At 43.7% G+C, this 23,263-nt stretch overlaps 1 protein-coding gene across 1 annotated transcript in view; it reads right to left on the bottom strand.

The window, feature by feature from the left end:
* ME3 (malic enzyme 3) overlaps window positions 1–5,388 on the bottom strand; it is a 181,774-nt gene extending 176,386 nt beyond the window's left edge. The window contains exon 1 of the mRNA XM_058545451.1: window positions 5,206–5,388. Within this exon, the coding sequence (XP_058401434.1) occupies window positions 5,206–5,388 (183 nt within the window). The remainder of the gene's footprint in view (window positions 1–5,205) is intronic.
* Window positions 5,389–23,263: the final 17,875 nt, after the last annotated feature.

The following is a 23,263-nucleotide window of genomic DNA, read 5'->3' as shown; positions in this document are numbered from 1 at the left end:
CAAGTAACATTAGCAGTGTCCAAATTGTGACCTTAGAAGGCATTTCCCTTTCCCACTGGCTTCTGTATGGAATTGACGGCAGAGGCCAGAGCAGCCATCTTGGACCATGAAATGTAAGATGCACACTGAGGATGACAGAGTAACAAAATCAAGCCACATATCTAGCTTCCATTGCCGACTCAGCCTTGTTCATAAGAGAGAAATACGCTTCTATGTTTCTGAGCCTCTGTATTTGGGGTTCACTTTGTTACAGTTGCCTAACTTTTAGCCTAACTAATACAAGTTCTTTTAGTTGTTCCAAGCACAAAGCCCTACCATCAAATGCTTATCAATCCCATGAAGCTAGGACAGTGTTTAACAGGGAAAGATTTAATTCCAACCTGCCTCAGCTCATTTGTTCTTAAAATATCTAAACAGTATTTGAGCTTCAATGCCCTGAATCACGGCACATGAGGCTCAAGTCTAGAGCAAAGTGCTGTGTATGGGAACTGATGTTTACTTAACAATCCATGCTTCTCTTTCGATCAAGGAGGCCCAATCCAACATCACATCTGAAGCAGAGGTCTCAGGAAGACATATTATGTTATCTGCCTTTGGGGCAGAAAACAGCATCACCAAGAAATTTCTCATTCTATCATCTCCTGACTGACCAATGAGCCAGGTGTGTGATGACAGACTCCCCCAACCAAAAGGAGGCAAGATCAAGTTCTAAGCTGGCATGGAACAAAAACACATCCTTTAACCAAAGGCAAATCTTAGCTGTGTGGGAGTCTAATAAATCATCCCTGAATACGGAAGGGATTGAGCTGAAACTTGTGCAGCCTCAGGTGTGAAGCCAATGCTGCAGTGCTGGTCACCAGGCCTCTACACGTTCACTGATCTAAAAGCGTCAGTCCACGTGGGAAGGCGGTCACCTGCACTGCCTTGTAGTTGCTAAGGGCCTCACTGCATGAAATGCACTGGCCCATCATCACAGTGATTTGACTAAGCATCCTTTCCATTCATTCTTTTCCCAGCTATCAAGCTCGAGAGATCAAAAAACTGCAGAAAGCAGGTGGAAGGTAGTGGAAACTCATGGCAAAATCATTGTTGGCCTGTGGGTCAAAGGGGGAGGCTGATGCTCTCTGGGAAATTACACACCCCTGCAGTGAAATGCCCTGAAGTCTGGGAAGATTTGGGTCAAGTAGGTGTATTTCCTCCAAGTGGACCATTTGTAGGCATTTCTCTTGGCAATGAGAGCATCAGGCTACCTGTAAAGGAGTGACATTAAGATTAATAAAGCTGAGAGGAAAGGGGTCATGACTCGATTGAGATCAACGAGCAAATATTCATCGAGCATCTCAAGTCACACACAGAGAACGTTGTGTGGTAAGACAGAGTCTCTGTCCTCCAGGTGCTCAAGGTCTAGTGTAGAAGAAAAACCAGCCATTGTACCACGGTGCTCAGTGCCCAAAGGAAATAAACACACAGTGATATGACAAATGGGAGCGGACTCAAATCTAGTCTGGGGAGTGGAGCTAGGACAGCTCTCCCCAAAAGAGGCTACAGGCAAGCTGAGGCCAGAAACATTTTGATGGCCCCCTTGCTACATTACTAGCATGGGGATAATACTGTCTATGAAGACACCGCTATAAAAAGGGGTTGATAGTTTCCTGATTAACGTGAGTAAAATGTGGCTGATATCTTGTAACATATAATCAAAGATTTCCTCCGTTGATCAATAGAAGAGGTCATTATTTAAATTTGAAAAGAAACGCAGAATATCAGCAAAAAAGGAAACAGAAGTTGATATATCAGAGAATTTGCATCATTCAGAAAATCTAGACTCCTGAAGGGAACTCAGAATCATCTAGTTCCAATTCTGTTATCATCAAGAATATGTCTAAACCAGCCAAACCAGACATGAATGAGAATTATCATCGCTACTCAGTGAACTGAAAATCAGGAGGCAGGCTGCCTCTGCCCACTTCTGCGACCAATGACAATCTGTGGAGTTGCTTGACCTCAGCCTGTCTCTTTATTGGAAAACGAGATGTTGGATAAGAACAAATGTTTCAAAAACACTTTTTTTTTGCTGCCATCCAAGCAAAAATCAGCATTTCACATGGTGACCTGATACAATACTTATCTTTATTAACTTTAACGCATTTCCTATTTTGTTATTCTATTCTAATCCATTTCTTTAAAATAAAAAATGCTGGTTAGACCCACTAAGCTAATTTCATGTCCCACAGTTTGTGACCCGTAGTCTGAACAATTCCAGACTAGATCATCCCTTAGGGCCCTTCCAACCCCGATTCTGGGAACTGTCAACATAATCATCTAATATTTAGCGCCTTACAGTTTTCAAAATGTTTCACAGGGGCTATCTCCCATGGTCCTCACAGCAGTGGTGTGACATGGGCAGAGATGCTCATGAGATTCATCACAGATCACACAGCAAGGGTATGACAGAGCTGGGACCCGTCCCAGTGACTGCACAGCAGCAGCAATGCTTGGCCTGTTCAGTAGCTCTTTTTTCAGAGAATCCCACCTCCTGATCACCCTCTGCCTTCAAGCTTCAACATAAATGCCTCTCCCGCTCTGTCAAAAGTGGGATGCAAATCTAGTGAACACAATCCTAGAACGTAATGTTAATTTTCAGGTTCGCGTCCTTGCTAGATCCTTCAGGAACTATCCCATGCCGGCCACAAATGCATAAAACTCAATCCCTGCCCCGGAAGAGCTCACAGTCTCGCAGTAAAAAAAAAATCCACCCAGAGACCCCCCCACTAAGCACAGCTTCCCTTTCAAAGCTGCCTGTCTCTTTTTTCTCTCAGTGATAATCTCAGTTGTTCTTTTAATTCAGTAAGTCTCCCCATCTGGTTGATGGAAAATGCCAAGCTTCAAGCCTTCCCTGGAGACTCTCTAATCGCTGGAGGTCAGCAGGACAGGGAGAGGTAGCACTCCGGGGGGAAGGGCAGGGCATCCGCAGCAGCTCCCAGGCAGGGCCGCTCCTCCATTGCTCCCTCTCCCTCCCTAGGGTGAGCGGGGGATGCCAACAGCCTTCTCAGCATCACATGAGATACCTTCCTCACCCCAGATCGGCATCTACTGACTTTAAAAAAAATTTTAACGTTATGAAAAGGTCAGGTCCCCTAGATTTATGGACGATGTCCCATCTATATTACATGGGGGAAAAATTTATATCAGGGACAAGGGACAGGGGCAACAGTGCTTTTAGGGAGCCATAAGCCTGGGACTGAAAAAAAGACATTCGAGCCCTTCCTTTATTTTTTTAACTATTCATAAAGCAATAAGTGCTAATTGGCAACGTGCCAGTACATCTAAGGCAGTTATTGTCAGAACAATTGGAGTCCGTAGTGGGAATTTATTGTTTTGCTTTCCAGCATCTAGCCCTCCACCTTCTGATGATAGCACACAGATTTACTGTGGGGCAACCACATCCCCTTTATTCTAAACCAGTGGGTGTTGGTGGCCCCAACTTGGACCCTATCTTTAGCTCCGGGGGTGGGCCTTGACTGGTTTAAGTTATGGTGAGTGGTTTGGGAATGAACAAGGGAATCCAAGCAGAGTCAATGAGACAGAAAGGTTCTTTTTCTGAGGCTTCAGAGAAAATGTCTTTTGTCTTCCAGAGAAGCTACCAGAAGAGTCTCTCTATCCCTGGATGGTGTGGTGTGAGAACAGGAGATGGAGGACTGCAGCAGCATCGAGGTGAAAGACTCCCCTAGACGGAGCCTGAGGATGAAGCTGACATTGCAGGAGCAGAGCAGAGAGCCAGAGAGAACCTGCATCCTTAGGGATGTCATCTGGACTGCTGAGTTAAGCCTTGTCTGCAACCCTTCCTCTAGTTTTAGTTAAAATATAAAATTTCGTTTTATATTTTTAGTTAAAGGAGGCTTTTATTTGCGTAAGCTAGTTTGAGTTGAGTTTTTTAACACTTGCTACCAAAGTAATTCAAATCCATAAAACACCTTAAATACACCAAAGTAGTAATATACAAAGGATTTAGCGTCTCTTTTGGGGGAGGCAGGGGTGAGTATGATACATAGAGGCTGAAAGAAAGACTTTTTTCTTAGCTTCTATTAATTCTGCAGGAACCCATCACAATACTTAGCATCTATATAATTGTTCTCATTTATCAAAAACACCTTTTCCACACATATTTCCTCACTTGAATTTCACAATCCTGAGACAAAATTTTATTTTGTAGTACTTATTTATCAAGGACTTTATATAATTTAAAATACGATTTTAAATTCAGTAATTAATTTGACTGTCACAATAACAAAATGAGGTTTGAATGGTGGCTCTGTCATAGGCAGGAGAAAGTTGAACCTCAAAAAATTAAAGGAGATGCCCAAGTTAATTTGAAGAAGTGTAGGGAGACAGGCCTCAAAATTCAGATCTCTTGCTTCCTGGGTTTTAACACCATTCTATCTTTCTCAGCTCAATCCTCTGAACCAATAATACTAAACTCTACTCCCAGAAACAGATGTGTGCACTTACCCACTGCCTTAGCAGTGGGCTGAACTTGACTGCAGCACCAGACATCCATATCTGGATTCCAGCAGCAGAGATGCCAGAACTAACTAGCTGGTGACCTTGGGCAAGTTCCCTTTGTCTTATTTTCTCATCTATAAAAGGAGAGGTTGGAATTAGGATCTCTGATGCCCCTTCAAGGTCTGAAAGTTCTATAATTCTAGACTTTCTTGTCCCTGCTCTCAAATTAATCTTTCTCTTAGAATAATAATTATAACCTTAGCTCATATTTGTTCTCACTCGGTGTCAGGTACCGTGCTGAGAACTCTACCTCCATTTTCTCTTTAAATCTCACAACACTTCTGAGACAACTGTCTCTCTTTTACAAATAAGCAAACTGGGACTGACAGAGGTTAAAGGAACCGCCCAAGATCAACAGAAATGGTAAGCATCAAGCGGAGATCTGACCCCAGGTGGGAGCGGCCATGAGGACCTTACCCAGTCTATATTGTTCTTGCAGAGAAATTAGGCTCACCTCTTTCCACGCAGAAGAGGGGGTAGAAAAAAAGTCACACCGAGTTACACCAAGCCTCTGCAAGGCGAAAATGGAAAAACGCTGGAAGGGCGCCGGGGAGGATCCTTCCCAGGCCCAGGAGGCGGGGCGCCCCTCCCCGCCTGCCACAGGATCGCGGCGTGGGCCATCCTACCCTCCCGGACGGTTACCTTGTTGAGATGCGGGTTCCTGGTGACATCGTATCCGCGCTTCTTCAGGGGCACAGGGCGCGCTGGGCCGGGCTTGGAGTGGCAGCCTCGGGCGGGTGCGCAAGGGGCCCAGCGCGGGACGGCGCTGCAGGCCCGGCCTGGCAGGAGAGCCAGCCGCGCGCCCGTGTCCAGCGCGGCGCCCATGGTCCTTGCGCAGTCCTGGCACCGGGGAGAAACCAAGGTCAGGGGCGCCTTGCGGGCAGCCAGGACCCACGCGCGCCGCAGGACAGCGAGCCTGAGCCGGGGCGCGTGCTCGGGGAGAGGACAGGGGGTCCCGAAGGGTTAAAGGCGCCAGCCCGCCCCGGCCACCTGCGCGGCTCGCTCAGCGCGCTTGCGGTGCGCAGGCCTCGCCAAGCGCCGGGCAAAGCGAAAGCAAGCCAGGAAGCAGAGGCGGTGCGGGTGACAGCCCGCGTCACCCTCGCCCCTATCCCCGCGAGGAAGAGGCGACTGCGCCGCGAGGGGTCCCCGAACCTCCAAGCCCGCTCCGTGGCTTGCCTCGGTCCCCTCCTTCCCCAGCCCACCTGCGCTGCACCCGGAGCTGATGTCTACGCGGCCCCGCTGCGGGGCAGGCGGGGCGAGACGCTGCGGTGCGTTGTTCCCCTCCTGCCAATAGCTGGACCGCGTCGGCGGCCGCGAGAGCGCGAGTCTGGTGCGTTCTGGAAAGAGCGGTCCGGAAACCTTCGTTCGCAGTGCGGGGTTTCCCCTGAGAACGCGCGTGGGGCGCTTCCTAACCGCGTGCACGTGCCTCCCAGGGACAAAACGAAGCTCAGAATGCCCCCTGAGCCTCTCCGTCTTGACAAGCGGAACGCACAGACGGGTTTAGCATTTAGGGATCTACATACCTTCTTACTCTCCCACTATTTGAGGAAGGCCCTGGCTTCAGGATTCAGAGTAGAAATCCTCAGGCACTCTGTGCTCTGTGTTGCATTGTGCTGTCCAGTACAATAGCCTTGGCCACGTGTGGCTCCATGAATTTAAATAAATTCATAAACTTGGATTAAATTTAAAAATCTGGATTAAAATAAAAAAATCCAGTTTCTCAGTCGTGCTAACCACATTTCACGTGCTCAAGAGCCACTTGCACATAGTACCTGTGGGATTGGACTGCACAGGTATGGAACATTTCCATCTTTGCAGAAAGTTCTATTGGACATGGCTGACACGGGGTCCACAGTTACTAAGAGGGCTCCTGGGGACCCAAGGGAGCCTGCCATGGATTGTTGGGGGCAGACAAGGGCCTTGAGGTCTATCAAGTCCTGAATTTCATTTTGCACTTTCTCCACACAGTAGCCAGGAGATTTCTTTTAAAGCAAACATTTCATTGTATGTGGAATAAAATCCAAACTCTTTTTGGGGCCTACCAGTTATCCTATAGCCTGCTCCTGCCAACTTCTTCAGGCTCATCCCACTCCACTCTCCCTCTCACTGAGCTCTAGCCACACTTGCTCTTCTTGTGTTTCCACCCATCCAGTTCCCCTTTCACCTCAGGGCCTTTGCACTTGCTATTGCCTCTACTTGGAATGCTCATTCTCTCAGGTCTCCACAAAGTTGTCAGCTCAAAGGCTTTTCCTCTACTCCATCCAATGCCACTCCACTAGGGACTATACAGTGAAGGGTTTTTCCCTTCATAGAACTTAACCAGTAATTAGCTCATTTTTCTAATTGTTTATTGTCTGCCTCCCCCTAGAATGTAAGCTTCATGAGGAAAGGGTCTTTGCTTGTAAACCCCTGTATCCTCACTGCCTAGCTCAGTGCCTGGTAGCCTGGTATGTAGTTGCACAATAAGTAGTTGTTGGGTGAATGAAAGGAAGTGACAACCACTTTTACAAGGATTGTGAACCCTCAGACTGACTGCCAGACAGATGCCGTGATCTTCTGCTGACTCCCCTCCATTCCTCCCTGTGGGAGCAGCCTTCAGAATATGTGCTTTGGCCCTGTTCTAAGTACAAAGCAGATATCACCGTGTTCAGGGCTGCCCCTGCCTGGGTTCAGGATTCCCACCTCTCCCTCAGGAATAGCATCTCCTCCTACAGTCTCTCCCCTCTCTGGTCCAGTCTCCAATTTGCAGCTCTAATGATCTGTAGAAAACAGTGCTTTCCAGAACACAATCGAAGTTACCTGGTGGGGGGATGGGGTGGGAGCAAAATATAGATTTCTAGGCCTGTCTATGGAGATTATAATTCAGTAGAGTTTAAATGCTTGAAGTCAGGTTTACTCTTGGACTGTCCATTTACAGAAACCCATAAATGATCTTTTTTTGTTCTTAAACCAGTTTGAGTCAGATTTTTGGTTGTTTGCAACCGAGAGTATTAACTGATACTTTCCTCTCAACACTGTTTTTATTTGCATGTGTTCCCACCAATTGACAAACATCTTGAGGGTAGAGATTGTGTGTGTGTGTGTGTGTGTGTGTGCACGTGCACACTTCCATCTTTGGTACCTGACATAAAGCAAATTTTCAAAAACCGTTTGTTGAACGAATCTGCCTTTGCTTGTTACAGTGACCTTTCTTTCACCCGGAGGACATTTAATAGGTAACCTCAGTCGTTTGAAACTCATCTAGAAACCAGGATGTAAACAACAAAGGTTCCCAAACAAGCCAATATATTTTTTATACAATCTATTCACTAAAGCGTGTACAGTTTACATAGGAGTCTCTCATATGTCCCCACCTGTGCCCTATATTCTCTTAACCCAGGCATAATTCTAACGATATTGTTTCTCTTTTGTGTATGTTTGATCTTTGGCCACAGTAAAGGGAAGTGCTAAAGGCAGGTTCAAGTGGAGCAGCAGAAGACAGTAGCAAGAGGAGGTGACTGCTCTGTTCTACAGAGCTGTCAGGGGACCCAAGTTTTTTCTCCAGGGCATTGTCCTCCTCCCCACGGAAACACTAATACCACATCAGCATCCCAGCCAGCGGAAAGGGGGAAAGAGGAAGTGGCGGGCAAGGAATTCTCCTTTAGGGAAGTGACGTGGCACACATTACTTCTACTTACATTCTATTGGTGAAAACTAAGTCACATGGTCGCATCAAACTACAAGGAAGCCCAGGAAATATTGTCTCCAGGGGAAAAGCTGGTACGTGCTCTACTACAGCTCGGTGGGGGAGTCTACTACTAAAAGGGAGAAGAGAGAAGGGTTCCTGGGGACTGGTAACTACAAGTCTAGATACAATACTCATTTAACATTAAAGTGTTTGGCATGAAGTGGATGCTCAGAAACTGTTAGCTATTATTATTGGCACTGTGGTTTCCATCTCTGGTTTCGTGGTAACTTCCTTACTTTTAGAGCTGAACACTGGATTACAGAGGCCAGGTTCAGAGCCATGAAGGCATTCCAGAGCTTCTTCCAACTCCATGCAACTCTGACTTCCTTAGCTAGCCAGCCCTGCGGCCTGATCCAGCACTAAGTAGAACTAATGAGTCTCCAGAGTTTGTCTTGGCCCCTCTCCCTTCACGTGGCATTTACTGACTTCTGCCATGGTTGTCATGCTGCTTCCTGGGGTGGCAGGGAAGGAATTCCATTCCCATCCTCCCTGACTGGAGTTTCTGGATTCCTTAGTAGCTTTGCTTTTGCATTCTGATTACAGAGATGTGCATATCTATCTGAGTCCTGAAGGAACTCTAGGACTGGAACCATCATTTACAATTCTTTGCATCTCCAGTACCTGGAACAGTGCCTGGCACAAAAGACGCCCTCAGTTTGTTGAATTAAATAAAATTGGTCTGAATCAAATTTGTGCATAACCTTCCAAGGACTGGACTTGATTGAAACCAAATTTGGTACGTTGTTAAAAGGGAATCAAAGTAGCTTCAAATTAGAGTTTTAGTTCAGTCAGCTATCTTGAAACAAGACCATTTGTCTTTTGTAAACAGATTTTAATGACCCTACGTATGGGTTAAAAAAAAATGGAGGTGCATTAAAAATTAATTATTTTTTGGCTAATCCCATTGCTTCACAAATGTATAATATTCTACACAACATTTGATATTCATGATTGCCCTAAAAGAACTCTTTAATTCTCATTGCTGCTAGTAATATTTGGAGATATTTCAACTCTATTGTTTACACCAGAGGAGAATGGTGAGAAACATTTATCTCCTCCTTGTCTGCATACTCACCAGTCCAAATACGTGCCCTGCACTCTGGTCTTTGCTCAGTTTCCTCTGTGCCCAGCACCTGTCAGTTGAAGCCCTGTCCTTCCTTCACAACTCTGCTCAAACACCACATCCTCCAGCAAGTCTTCCCAGATTCTCCAGCCACCAAGCAGCTTGCCCTCCCTCCCGCATGCTCCCCAAACTCTGTTGTTGGTACCTCTCCTATTGTACTTGCACAATCTGTCTCTCTGTGAAGTGATTTATTTATATGCCTGTCTTCTCTGAGCTTCAAAGGGGCTCATCCAAAGCAGCAGCTTTGGATTCAGACAGACCTGATTTCACCAGTGGTGAGCTTGTGTGACCTTAGGCATTTTGTGTGACCTGTTTAAGCCCCATCATCTTTATGGATAAAACTGGTATTCTAATGTTACTTTCCACCTTGGTTTTTCAGTATGCCCCCACCCCAGTCACAGCCCTTCACCCACCAACAGCCATTGGTCCTAACCTTTTCCACATCCTAGAACCAGCCTCACCAGTTACCTGCAAACTTAGCAGTGGGTGTCTTCCTCCAAGTGTCCAACTTCTGATGGTCCTGGCCTCTTCCCTTTGTTCCTCTAGCCCTAGAGAGGGGAGCGGCTTCCCACGGTTACTATCTGTGGTTGCCTTAGCACTCCCTTCCTTCTCGTTCAGCCTCCTAGTACCTGTGAAACCAATTCTTTCCATTACATTCTTTTTATTGAGATACACCTAGTGTGGTCTGGTCTTCTTGGCTGACCCTGCCTAGTACAGGTTGGTACAATTATTATCTCCATTTTTACAGATGAGGAAACACATGTGGAGAAGTCAAATGACTCACGTGAAGTGGGCCAGAATTTAAACTCAGTTCCAGAGGCCGTGGTGGTTGCCAGAACACTTAGGGCTTACCTTTGGGAAGTGCTTAGCCAGGCCAGGTGCAGGCGAGCACTAATGTACAGTGGTCATCTGATGTTCAGTCATCATCCTCATCATTCATCCTTGCATCCTACATGGCACCTAGCATGGGGTTCTGTGCAATACCTGCCTGCCAAACTGAATTTGAGTCACAGCATGGCGAAGGACAAAGTGGCATAAAGGGGCCTGAGTTACAAAGGGACGTGGAGGAGCAAGTGGGGCCACAGAGCCTCTGCGTCCAGTCCCTCTGACCCCCGTCCCTTGGAGCTGACTCCGGGTAACTGATTCTCCCTCTCTTCTATCCCTCTCCTCACCTCCCTGCCACCCTCCCCCTGTCCCGTTACGTGGGAATACACAGTCCTCCGACATTCTGAAAATGCCACAAGGGGAAAAGAAACTAATTTTGTCGGGTAGCAGAAGAAAACATGTTTCTTATTTTCTAGTGCATTGCATTTGATTTCTCTATTCTTCTGTTGCATTGCCATAATGTTTTAATACCCAATTTTAACAGGAACAGAATACCTTTGAAGTAACCACGTTTGTAATAGAGGTGGCCCACCAGACTCAGTTACCCCTGCATATTATCACAAAAACACTTTGAAATCTTTGTGTATAAACTCATTCAGCCTTCTACTCGAGTAGCTGTTGTCCCAAACATAATTGCTTCCAGATAGAAGGGCACAACATACTGCATTTCTTTCTCATCAGACTCCCTGCCTGATTCCCATTTAGTTCTGCCGCTAATCCTCAATAGGCCCCATTCCCTTCCTGACTTGGCCTACGGGCCAGTCCTTATTTTCATGGCTGGTTTAGGCACAAAAAACTTATAATCCATTTCATACATGCCCTCACTTCTGCCCTGCAACAGGAATTCCAAGAAGAAAATATCTTTGATCCGAGTGACCAGGGAGAGAACGAATAACCAGCACTTCTTGTGTATTTTCTAGGCCTGTGGATCTCCCAGAGGTTGTTTAAAAAGACTATTTTCTGCCCCTCTTGAAACACTCCCTTCAAGCACTCAGTCATCTGACAGCCACCACGCCATCCTCCGTTCTGCTCCTGGCCCCTCAGCCTCCTCCTTCCTCACACACAAGCTAGACAAAAACGCAACTGTTTGAAAAAGGCAAGCCGTGGAAACAGAAATCCATGACAGCAGCTGCTGAGCTAAGCAGCTGATACGGGGGAACAAATTTGTGCCCTCAGTGTTTGTTTAGAGGTCAGGGCGGTGGCCCAGCGGGGTAAGGGAAGGGCTCTTTGTCCACTGCGTGATTCGCCCATCTGGCCCATTCAGCATCCCCTGCACCCGCTGACCCCTGCCACGGGCTGTTTCTCCAGCTCCTTCGCTCCTTGGCTCGAGCTTGTTAAACTGTAATGAGCATATCCTCCCGCTTCCTCGTTGACTTTGCATGGTCCCAATGCACTTCCATATTGGGGAAAAAATGGTTTTCCCTGCTGATGGTCTTATTTCTCAGTGGGACAACAATCATCGTCATAATAATAATTCCTCCCTTTCTGGGGGAATCCTGAGTTTCTTACTCGAGTTTGGATTATTTTTATTTTCCGTGTTTTTAAAGTACATTTTTTTGTATGTATAATTTATGAGATTGACAGGCTATTCCTATGAACCTGGGTTCTCTTCAGCTCTTCATCACTTCAGTTGATTTTTGTTTTCCCTTCTCCCAAGATTTAACCACTCTACCCCTCCCCTCAGCTCCTATTCAGCCTCAAATCCCTCTGCTGGATTCACTGAGCCTTCCCTCAAAGAGATGTAATTTGTTTCCTTTGTGGGCTCACCTGTTAGGCTTCAGCTTGTGTAGTTTATTATTGCACTGGATGTCGTCTGTGTCATCAGGCAGCCCACAGAGCAAGCATTCACTGGGCTGTGAAACTGACTGTGGATTCTGAGCAAAAGGTCCGTGTTTCTCCCTCCAGGTCATACCAATTGTTCCGTGCAGGCCACTTGTTATCGGGAATACGCGTCCTTCTCAGAGCGAGTGGATTTAGTTCTCCTTAGTTTGAACTTGGGGCTTGGTTTCAAATCTAAAAGGCTGGTTTACAAAGGGTAAAAGCAGAAACTGATCAAGCAGCATCCAAGTGATATGGGCTGGAGAGACACCTTTTTGCTTTTCAGGCATCAGAATTAGCTATACACCTTTTGATTTTTTTACAGGCTTGACCCTGCTGTTTCAAAGCAGGTTTTGAGACTTGAGCTCCATCAGCATGTTATTTAACACTTTAATTTGCACGATTAAATATGGATATACCAAGGGCACTATTTCAGGTTGTTGTCTCGGATTTTCGTCAATATGAATTTCAAGTTCTTTGTATAGTAGCTAAGAGCTTTCTCGTTGGAGTCAAATACATCTGGGTTTGGACCCCAGCCCTGCCACTCACTAGCTGTGCGATCCTGGGGGATTTACTTCATTTTTCTGAACCCCTGTTTTCTTATCTATAAAGTTAGGATGATAATATTAGTACTTAACTCCTAAGGTGGTTGTGAGGACAAAATACCTGGTACAGAGTAAATCTTCAATAAATATTAATTATTATTATTTCAATATTTCCTCTGTATTCCCACAGAATAATTCTGGGCACATAATAATTGCTGAATAAACCTTGGTTAATTGCACTTAACTGAATTTTCAAAGGTGCAGCTTTTAAAGCCTCAGTGTGACATATTGGTATATCTCTAAGGCAGGTAATGGCAGAGGCTGAATGTGCAGTGAGGTTTAGCTATATTTTAATTATCATAGAACATACGTATCTGAACACATGCAGAGTATAAATCTTTTAGATACTATGTCAGGTTCTATGAAAACTGGAGTCATGTGACTGTCCCCTGGGCCCCAGCTATCTCATGTTGCAGGTGAGTTCACTTGCACCACTGGCCTCTAGTTCGCTAGATCTATCTCCCTCCACCTATCAAATGCCAGGACCTCAGCTCACCCCAAGCCTGTGCATTATCTAGGAGTCTGTCCAGCAGAGAGGCAGGTTTTATAATCTGAGCTACGCCCATGGCTCCTCTGCTCTCCTCTGCACACTGGGGCTGTGGCCACCTGTTCCAGTCCCCAGCACTGTTAAAACTCTGTTCAGATCCGTGCTTAGTGTGACTGACTACTGTCACTTCTGAAGCCCTCAGGGAAGCAGCTGGTGCTGCTTGAAACTCTTTGCTATTTCTACCTGTCTCTGCATTTCTGTGGTTCCCCACTTTTTCTTTCCTGCTAGAGACTCCTGGAGTCTAGCTCTCTTGGTGGAGGCAGGAGAAGGTAGAGATGAAGGTCTAGGACACCTCTCAACATGGTTCTTTCAGATTTACCACCCCCATGGAAGAGGGCAGGTCCCCAGCAGATTGGCACAGGCCTCTACAAAGTCAGTTACTATATCTCTCCCCTTCTCGGAGTGCACACATGGTCCTGGGGGAAGATGGGGCCACAGTGGATTCCAGGACATACCGTACTCTGAACCTCTGCTTCCTCTCATCCCGACTTCTAATTCTAGCCTATCCTGAAAACATTCTTTGTCTATTCTGGTTTTTCTGGAAGAGAGCATTTTCCCTCGAGCTTCAGTAGGCCCACCAGGTTTAATAGACATCTATGTCAGTCAGTTGTAAGTAGGCTCAAGTTTCTCTTCATGAGGCTGTCAGGTCACATGCAAATCAGCCATGTGCCCAGACAGCAATTTAAATGTCCCTAGTATCTTGTGACATTTAAGACATTTGTCTGCCTAGAACATATGGAGGCCCTCCAGTACAAGCTGTGCAATTCAACAAACTTGGGCCCAACTCTGAGCTCTTATCCAGTCGGGATGTCTTGCCACATGCTTTTAAAAACATTTGTTTTAACAAGATGTGTGTGACAGAAATGAAGGGAGGATTGGAGTTTATTTATAAACCAGGAGAAGTATTGAAGTTGAGCTGGAAGCTTTCTAAAACTTCTGGTAATTACATGGTATGTGAAATTACATAATTCTAGCATTGGAAGTCACGTTAGAGATCATCTAGGTTTTATAACAAATCAGTGATGGTGCCAAGAATAGAAACTTTGCTGCCTGGAAACAGCTTTCTGGATGGAAGAAGACACATCTCTGCAGTGGAGTTTCTAATGAAGTGGGGAAAATTCTCTCCTTTGTGAAAGAAAACCATTCCTTATGATTAAAAAGGAATGATCATACTCAGCAGCCTTATTTTTTCTCCTCTTATTTTTCAGCTTTTATCAAGCCTCATGGTGCAGAAAGACATTTTCTCCTTTATAAGAAGAAAGTGAGAGACTGGACTGATAAATAATCCACATACTGAGCACTGGAGCTCATATAGAGAGAAAGTTCATGACAATTAACAGACTCTAAATTGGGGATTTTAGATCTAATAACAGTCCCAACTAGTTCTCACCAAACCAAGAAGATGAAAATCCTGGGCAGAATAAGGAGTGATTGATAACAGATGAGAATTAGTCAAGAAGCTATCGAATTGGAACAATATGTTTGCATTTCTTAAGACTTGCTTACTGTTCTATATATTGTATGACAGGATATTGAATAGAATTTTTCTCATTATCTCAGGATTTCAGCTAAAGCCCCAAGCTAAGGACAATAGGTAGTATCCCACATTCTGTAAAGAAACTAAGGAGCTGCCAGACACGGCCTCCAGTGCTCTAAGGAGTAGCCAAACAGACACTCCAACTCTCACCCCCGTTGGCAGAAGACTAGGGCCCAGGGCTCTTTTGTTGTTTTTGGTAGACCAAGAAAGAAACTTCGCAGCAGGTACACCTGCAGATGAATGCTGCTATAAGAGGGCAGGAGAGTGTCTCAATCCCTGGCTAGATGCTTAGTGAGCTGTGCATCTCGGTGGGGTCACCAGGGTGGAGCACCATGAGGTGCTCCTAAGACAGTCTGAACCATAGCCCTGGGAGGTGGGACATTCTGCAGCCAGAGGCTGATTGGAGTAGTCAGTGATGGTGAGAGAGGAGAGAGATCAGGGGCAGGGTGAGGTGACCTCCACTCTTCACACTAGCCAGGATGAGTGGAGATTCTTAAAGGCTAAGGAGATACCATAAAAAGTAGCTGGGCCTGAGCCATGTAAGGGTATGACATCCACAGGGGTGGCCTGTTCAGGGGAAGAGACTGTAGCAGTAAGAGGCTGTGGGATTTACCACTCTGGCCAGGAACAGAGCAGAAGATCACAGGAGATCAGCCAGGGAACTCTTCACCCACTTCTGGTCCCCATAAAGGGGTCCAAGACAACTTACTCTTGCATCAGACGATGCAGCCAGCTTTGGGACACTTGCCACACAGAGGGCTTTGGCAACCATGAGAGAACTACAAAGAACACTGTCTTAATACAAAGGCTTTTTTGCTCCTTGTATTCGTTTCCTAGGGCTGCCATCACAAATTTCTATAAACTTGGTGGCTTAAAACAATAGAAATTTATTTTCTCATAATTCTGGAGGCCAGAAGTCTGAAAGTAAGGCGTCAGCAGGGCTGCACACTCTCTCCAAAGGCTGTAAGGGGACAATGTTTTCCTTGCCTCTTCTAGCTTCAGATGGGTCCAGGTGTTCCTTGGCTTATGGCCACATCACTCCAATCTGCCTCCATGGTCACATTGCCCCTTCCTCTTCTCCGTGTGTTTCTTACAAGGACATGTCCTTGGATTTAGGACCCACTTGGATAACCTAGGATAATCTCAAGACCCTTAACTTAATTATATCTGCAAAGATACCTTTCCCAAAGAATTCACAATCACAGGTTCCAGAAATTAGGACATATCTTTTTTGGGATAACAACTCAACCCACTACATTCCTTGTCCCCCTTTCCTCCTCCAGCCAGGTAGGGACCAGAATTTGCAGGGTGAGGAGGAAGAGAAGAAAAGCAATAAACTGTATATACCATTTTCTCCCCCAGAGATTTCCCACAAACGTGTGAAACAGGCTCGAGCTTGGGGGAAGAATCTTTGCAGTGAATGTGAGATTGAAATTTTAAATTGTACCTCATTAAACCTTTGTTACCTCAAAGTAACTCTGCAGTTGTAAGATCTGCCGGAGATTTTCTCAAGTGTCATGAAGAGGAGACCTGACCAAGCATAACTGAAGGCCATAATAGGAAGGAATAAAACTGGCGTTTCCTTCCTATCAGCATACTCAATCAACCAGTTACACTAATATTAGTTAATAGTTTATGCTTTTTTAATAGAAAAGCCCTTGGTTTGTTTTTTTTCAATAAGAAAAGCACAATTTAGAGGTGAAGCATGCTAATAGATGTTCTCAGTGACCATCATATTAGGAAGGGACTAGGTGTTTGGAAAGATATCCATGGAAATCTAAACTATTAAATTGTATTAAATGTCAATCGTTGAAGCAGGAAGAGTGAGAACAGTAGTTCTTTTAACAGCAGGTTCTCACTCACCTACCTGACCACCGACTCCAGACATGGACTAGTATGGAGAGTACAGTGGGCCTCTTTGCTGCCCCAATCCATCAAAATTCTAATAATGCAGCTTCATATCACTGGAGATTTGTGAGAGCTCTGTCACAATGCTGGCTAGATTGAGTTGTTGTTAATGGAAATCCCAAGGTCAAATGAACTGAAGAGGCAATTGTCTACTTGAACAATTAATTTTTTTGAGATTATGGCAAATTTCTAACCTAAGTACCTCTCTAGTCTTCCATGCCTTTTAGCTGTAATTTTGTTTATTTGGGATCATGTTTTTAGCTTATTGCAATCTTTATAATGTTGACTTTGCTATCCAAGTCTTAGCTCTTGCTCATAGTTTTGCATCACGCATACATTTGGTAGCCAGCCCTGATGGTCTAGCGGTTAAGATTCCATGCTCTTGCTCTCACCGCTGCAGCCTGGGTTCATTTTCTGGTCAGGGAACACACCACCCATCTGTCTGTTGTCATATTGTGGCAGCTGCGTGTTGCCGTGATGCTGAAAGCTATGTGACCGGTGTTTCAAATACCAGCAGGGTCACCCGTGGCAGACAGGTCGGCGGATCTTCCAGACTGACACAGACTAGGAAGAAGGACTTGGCCACCCACTTCTGAAAAAATTGGCCATGAAAACCCTGTGAATGCAGTGGAGCACTGCAAAAAGACCAGGCTGGGTTCTGCTTGTACAGGGTCACTAAGAGTCAGAATTGACTCGACAGCACTAACAACAAATACATTTGGTAAATTGGTGTTCTGGGACTGCATTAACAGGAACTTTGGGATGGAACAGAGCTCTGTGGTGAACTAGTGGGGAACATTGATTTAGTAGTCAGTCAGCTAAAAGGTCACACTCAGAAGTCCTCATTTAGTTATTTTTGCAGCATTGGACATTTCAGAGAAAGAGAAACACCAACAAAATAAGATAATATCAAAGTCAGTAAGAAAAAATGACATGGTAAGGCTGGACTCAATCACATTCTGCCCAATATCCTTTCCCTTCTACCTCTTTAGTTACAGGTCTGCAAATGAGGATTCATGTTCAGTTTAATGACTTTCAATAATTTCAAGGCAAAAACAAAAAAAGTGGATTAATTCATTTTCAACGAGATGTGAAAACCCAGAAAGGATTCATTTAATCCTGAATTAGCTGGAAAAATCAGTTGTCCAGGTACTACTATTCTCTGATTTTTTGGTATAATTGACCTATTCTCCTTTTCTTCGCTTTAAATGATGATTAGGGGTCTGATAAGAAAGGGGTTGGAGGGCAGAGAGAATTTAGCAAGAGAAAGAACTGACAAGAGAAGTGGATAATGCATGAAGTTCAGAGATGAAGCAACTAATTACATTGATTACAATTAATTAATTAACTACATTAATACTGCATCATGATTCCAAAGCATTAAGAAGAATTACTGAGTATAGGAAATATAGATTTGGATGCAGCCTTCCTATGTATATGACTCACACTTGAATCTCACTCAACAATCCATGCCAAGCGTGGGTCCTCCTGATTCACTATTGCTATTAGTGAAACATCATGAAGACACAGGAAAACCCCTGGGTGCCTCTGCCCTGGACATCCCGACAGTGCCTGGGATCCTGCACCACATAGACTTTTCCAGACAGTCTCGATTCCTTGGGGAGCCCAAAGAAGATTTGCTCATGACCTTGTCTGACTCATACGGCCAGTACAGGGTGAGTCCCAACAGGCAAAATCATCCAAATGCCAAAATTGGTAAAACAGAAAAGATGAGCATAAAATGACTCTTAATGCTAAAGCCTTTGGTTGCCACAAAGGAACATAGGGCAAGTTTTCCATGCTTAAAAATCGTAGACAACAGTGATCCCCTTTATGAGGCTAAAACAGTTACTTGGTTCTTAGGATATTATAAAAGCTTAGGAAGAAAGACTATAACCAAATCTTAACACTGGGTATATTTAACCCAAGTTTATCAATGTCAATGGGTTTACAGCTTGTTTATTTCTTAAAGCAAATATAAACATCAGTGCTTTGGTGACAGGGTGTTTAAAAGCTAACAAATAGGTGTGTATGTGTGTGTGTGTGGGTAATATGTGTACAAATAAATGGTGTATAAACAAGTTATACATTATTGTTTTTCCTCTTTATTGGTTCGTTGTACATAAAGCTTTTACAATGAACCGCCCAAAGTAGTAGAAGCCTTAGAAATCAGCATAAGATACAGAATAGGAAATATAACATCCGCCTTTACTTGCTTTGGCATTAACAATGTCATAATTATCTTTCAAGATGTCTGCAGTTTAGATTTGTCAAGAAAGGGCATGTTGAACAATGTATTTCATGGAGTTTCTTCTCTGAGGCGGGAACACCGGGGACGTGTGGATGCTGGCCTCTTCTGCTTGGTAACTGAGGAGTGCTGCTCTAGATTTCCCCATAAGTGCTCTCACCTTGCTCTGCTTTGCTTTCATTCAAGCACTTACCTCCTCCTGGAGCACTTTGCTCGCCAGTGTCTAAATCATAGGTATTCTCCAAGGCCTAATTTATATGCCACCTTACCCTCCAAGCTTTGCTTAGAGTTCCCACCTCTCAGAACTTCCACCATTCAAGGTCTTGGTCTGTGTGTCAAGAGGGTGATTTCTCAAATCTTGGTCCCCAAAGACCTTGTCTCCCTTCTATGAATTCTACATTTTGAAAAGGGGCATCTTCCAAGTAAACAGTATTTATTAAGAAAAAGTTCATCTATTCAATCAGTACTTTTTGCTTGGGCAGCTATTGTATAACTATCAATAATGTCATTTTAATTTAGTATTATGAATTGCATAATCACATGAGTCACTGTCATGGTCGTGGCACTAATTATAATAATGAGGGAAAAGTTAAATCAGCAGTGAGTGGCCTAACTCCAACTGTTGCTCTATACTTGTGTCCAAGGTCATGCCTGTTCTGAACATATTCCGTTGGAATACTGAAACCACCGAATATGTGTCTATAAAAACATGTCACTCACTGATTGCATCCTAGAAATTCTAATGATGTCATCAACAAGCGATCAAAGCTACTGACAAGCAGGAGCTAAGCAGTGTTAACACAGGGTTGGTACTATTTCAGCCTGAAGAAACTTGAACTTTCATTTCAGCTGGGGTGACAAGCTTTCGGTTTCTGCAAAGCTTTATTTAATGCTGAAAATAGCTTTTGAACCTTCAATTTTACTTTCTAAAACCCCTAAGGTTCTGGGAGGGCAAAGGTGAGAATGAGGAACCTCTCTTCTAAGCTTCCCTGTTTCTCATACTGAACCTCAGCTGTATTCAACATTGCTGTAAATTCAAAGGTTCTGGTTCCAGAAGAACACTGATCACGGATGCCTGTCCAAAATGTCAAATAGTAGCTATTAAAGGGAAAACTTCAGAGCCAACTGTAGTGTCTGCCTTTCCAAACACACACTTGGCTGACCTTGAAAGGAACACGTCTTATCTTCAGTCTCACAGAAACAACTTTTAAAGAGGGAATTATAAAAGTTATAATTTATTGCAGTCCTACTGTGTGCTAGGCACTCATTTAGACACTTTACATTAATTATCTCTATTCTACCAACAGCTTTGCATAGGTCTTATAATCTCCATCTAATGCATATAGATTTATATTTTTGTGCAATTAATTTTTTCTCTTTAAACCTGATGCCCTTCCTCTGTTCAAACTTGCCTTTGACACTGGTTATCCACAGGGTAAAGTTATTACAACAGAAATGAAAAGAAAATTAATTAATATGATTCTTGTCCATAAAGTCTGAAGAATAGACTTGGAAGAACATTTTCAAAGTGAATTTTGACCACAACGGAAAAGGTACAAATTCTTGTGCTAAGGGTTTAGAAAAAAGTCAGAAAGACAAGGAATTCTTAATCTCATCCTTTTTAAAAAGATCTTCACTGTTTCTAGTTCACCCCTATGTCTAGAGTATAGCCCTTTGGGGCCCCAACAGAGGACTTGAAATATCTACTAGTGTCCCTCTTCCTTAAAGGGCCCTGAACTGTAATTGTTGTGTTTCAGGTAATAAGACACTTGGGCAAGCTCATCTAGGCTTCTCAGCCCCCTATCAGCTGCTTTCTATTTGAGACCACTTAGGACTTGGCAAATGTCTCAAGGACTCACTTCTTTGCATTTTCCTTCCCACAAGGTTCTCAGCCCCTCAAGGGCTGCATGCTTTGGTGTGTTAGTCAGTTTGGACTGCTATAACAAATATACCATAAACTGGGTGGCTCAAACAGCAAACATTTATTTCTCGTAGTTCTGGAGACTGGAAGTCCAAGACCAGGGTGCCAGCATGGTTGGGTTCTTGGTGAGGGCCCTCTTCCTGGTTTACAGATGGCCATCTTCTCATTGTATCCTCTCATGGTGGAGAGAGAAAGGAGCAAACTCTCTCGTGTCTTGTCTTATAAGGGCACTAATCCTATCATGAGGTCTCCACCCTCATGACCTAATTACCTCCCAAAAGCTCCAGTTCCAAATACCATCACATGGGGGATTCGAGTTTCAACATACGAATTTGGGCAGCAAGGGGTGGGGAGAGGTAAGACACGAACTGTTCAGTCCATAGCCCTTGGTAACCTTAAACCCTAATTTTTGAATGCTCTCCCCATAAGACTGTCAAATCTCTGCTCAGCTGCTGCTTTCTGCTTGTTTTCTGCTCAGCCTTTTTCACGCCTCGCTGCTTTTGAATGAGTAAATGCCTCAAAGGAAAAGCAGCGTAGAATAGGACTGTGGCACATGCACAGTCTTTGTGCCCCTCAGTGTTCCTTGGTGAGCAGCAGAATGTTTTCCCTTGTGCTGCCATCAGTGAGGGGGAGGCACCAGTTGCTGGCAGACCTGAGGGACTTGGCAGTCTTGAGGGAAGGACACACTAGCAGATGATGACCAAGGACCAATTGCCCTGTGCCTCCCCCTCACACATACTTCAAGGCCTTGTGTCTCCTCAAACTCAACCCCACCGCCAGGGAAAAGAGAGAAATGGAGAGGGAGCAGAAATCTTGTATTGACTAGGATTCAGTTTTCATCATCAGGCAGAATGGGGACTCAAGATAGTACTTAAGTTCAGTCATAGAAAAATAAAAACAATTGTATAGTTTTTGCACATCTGAGTTTGTGGCCCATGAAGGTCATTCTTGCTAACAGGATCATACCGTAAATATTAGTCTGTGACTTGCTTAACAATATATCATACAAAAATTCCCCAGACAATACATATCAACCTACCTTTTCCTGTAATAGTTGCATAGTTTCCCTAGTAAGGTTGGATGTAATTTATTCTTCCATTCTACCATTAATGGGTGTCTGGGAGATTTTTCATTGTTTCTATGATAAACTACATTATCATGTCCTCATGCTTTTATTGATAAATCACAAAAGTCCTAGGAATGGAAGTGCCAATTTAAAATAAATCCACAGTTAAAATTTTAATAGATACTGCCACGTTACTTTCCCCAAAGTTATAACAACTTACCTTCTCATCAGTGCTATATAAAAATGTCTCTCTTTCCACACTCACAAAACGCTGATGCTATGTCTCACTATTTTATTTAACCAGATGGGAAACAATAATACTCCATTATTGTCTTAATTTTTACTTTTCTGTTCACTAGTGAGAGGGAGAATCTTTTCATATTTTTATTATCTATATGTAATTTCTTTTCTATAAACTATTTGTTTCATTGGTCCATATTTCTATTATCCTTTTCTTAATAATTTATAGACATTCTTTTTACTGTAAGCCTATTAATCCCTTTTCTGCTACATGATAATTCTAATAGTTAATATTTATTGAGTACTTATATTGCCAGATACTGGACTAAATACTTTAAAAATATTATCTCGTTCAATCTTTTTGAAAGTATCATGTTATTACTACACTCACTAGAATGGCTAAAATAAAAAAACTGCTGACAATACCAAGTGCTGACAAAGAAGTGGAACAATTAGAACTCACACATTGCTGATGGGAACATAAAATGTACAACCACGTTGGAAAACAGTCTGACAGTTTCTTATAAAGTTAAACAGACACTTATCATATGACCCAGCAATTCCACTCCTCTGTATTTATCCATGATAAATAAAAACATTTGTCCACAAATATACTTACTTGAATACTCGTAGCAGACTTATTCTTAATAAACAAATAGCTTCAAACTGGAAAGAACCCAAATATGGTTTTGATTGTCCTTTTATCAAATTCTCCATCTATTTCTAAGAGATTTTACCTTATACGGTTCACTACAATTTTCTTTGGTACATAAGGGCATATGGCAGTCATATCTTCTTTTTATCATTCAAAATATCCTTTTGTCTTATTGAATCTTTTGCTCTGCTGATACTAATTTTGTCTCCTTGCTGTTGTCTGGTTTTCATACGTGTTGCTCATTTTTCAATGTTTCTTTGACAGGTCTAGCAGGAAGTTGATATTCACTGATGCACCAATATCAGTTTCTTGTAATAAATGTCTATTCTGATTGGTTAGTTCCCATGCCATATTAGTTAACTATTTCTAAAATCATTTTTGGGGTATTTTTGTTTTCTTTGGTTTCTTATAAGGGGGATT

This window comes from Diceros bicornis, chromosome 7 (assembly GCF_020826845.1).
Source record: "Diceros bicornis minor isolate mBicDic1 chromosome 7, mDicBic1.mat.cur, whole genome shotgun sequence".
NCBI classification, from domain to species: Eukaryota; Metazoa; Chordata; class Mammalia; order Perissodactyla; family Rhinocerotidae; genus Diceros; species Diceros bicornis.
The sequence above is the reverse complement of the archived record's forward strand: the minus strand, read 5'-3'. Positions and strand labels throughout refer to the sequence as shown.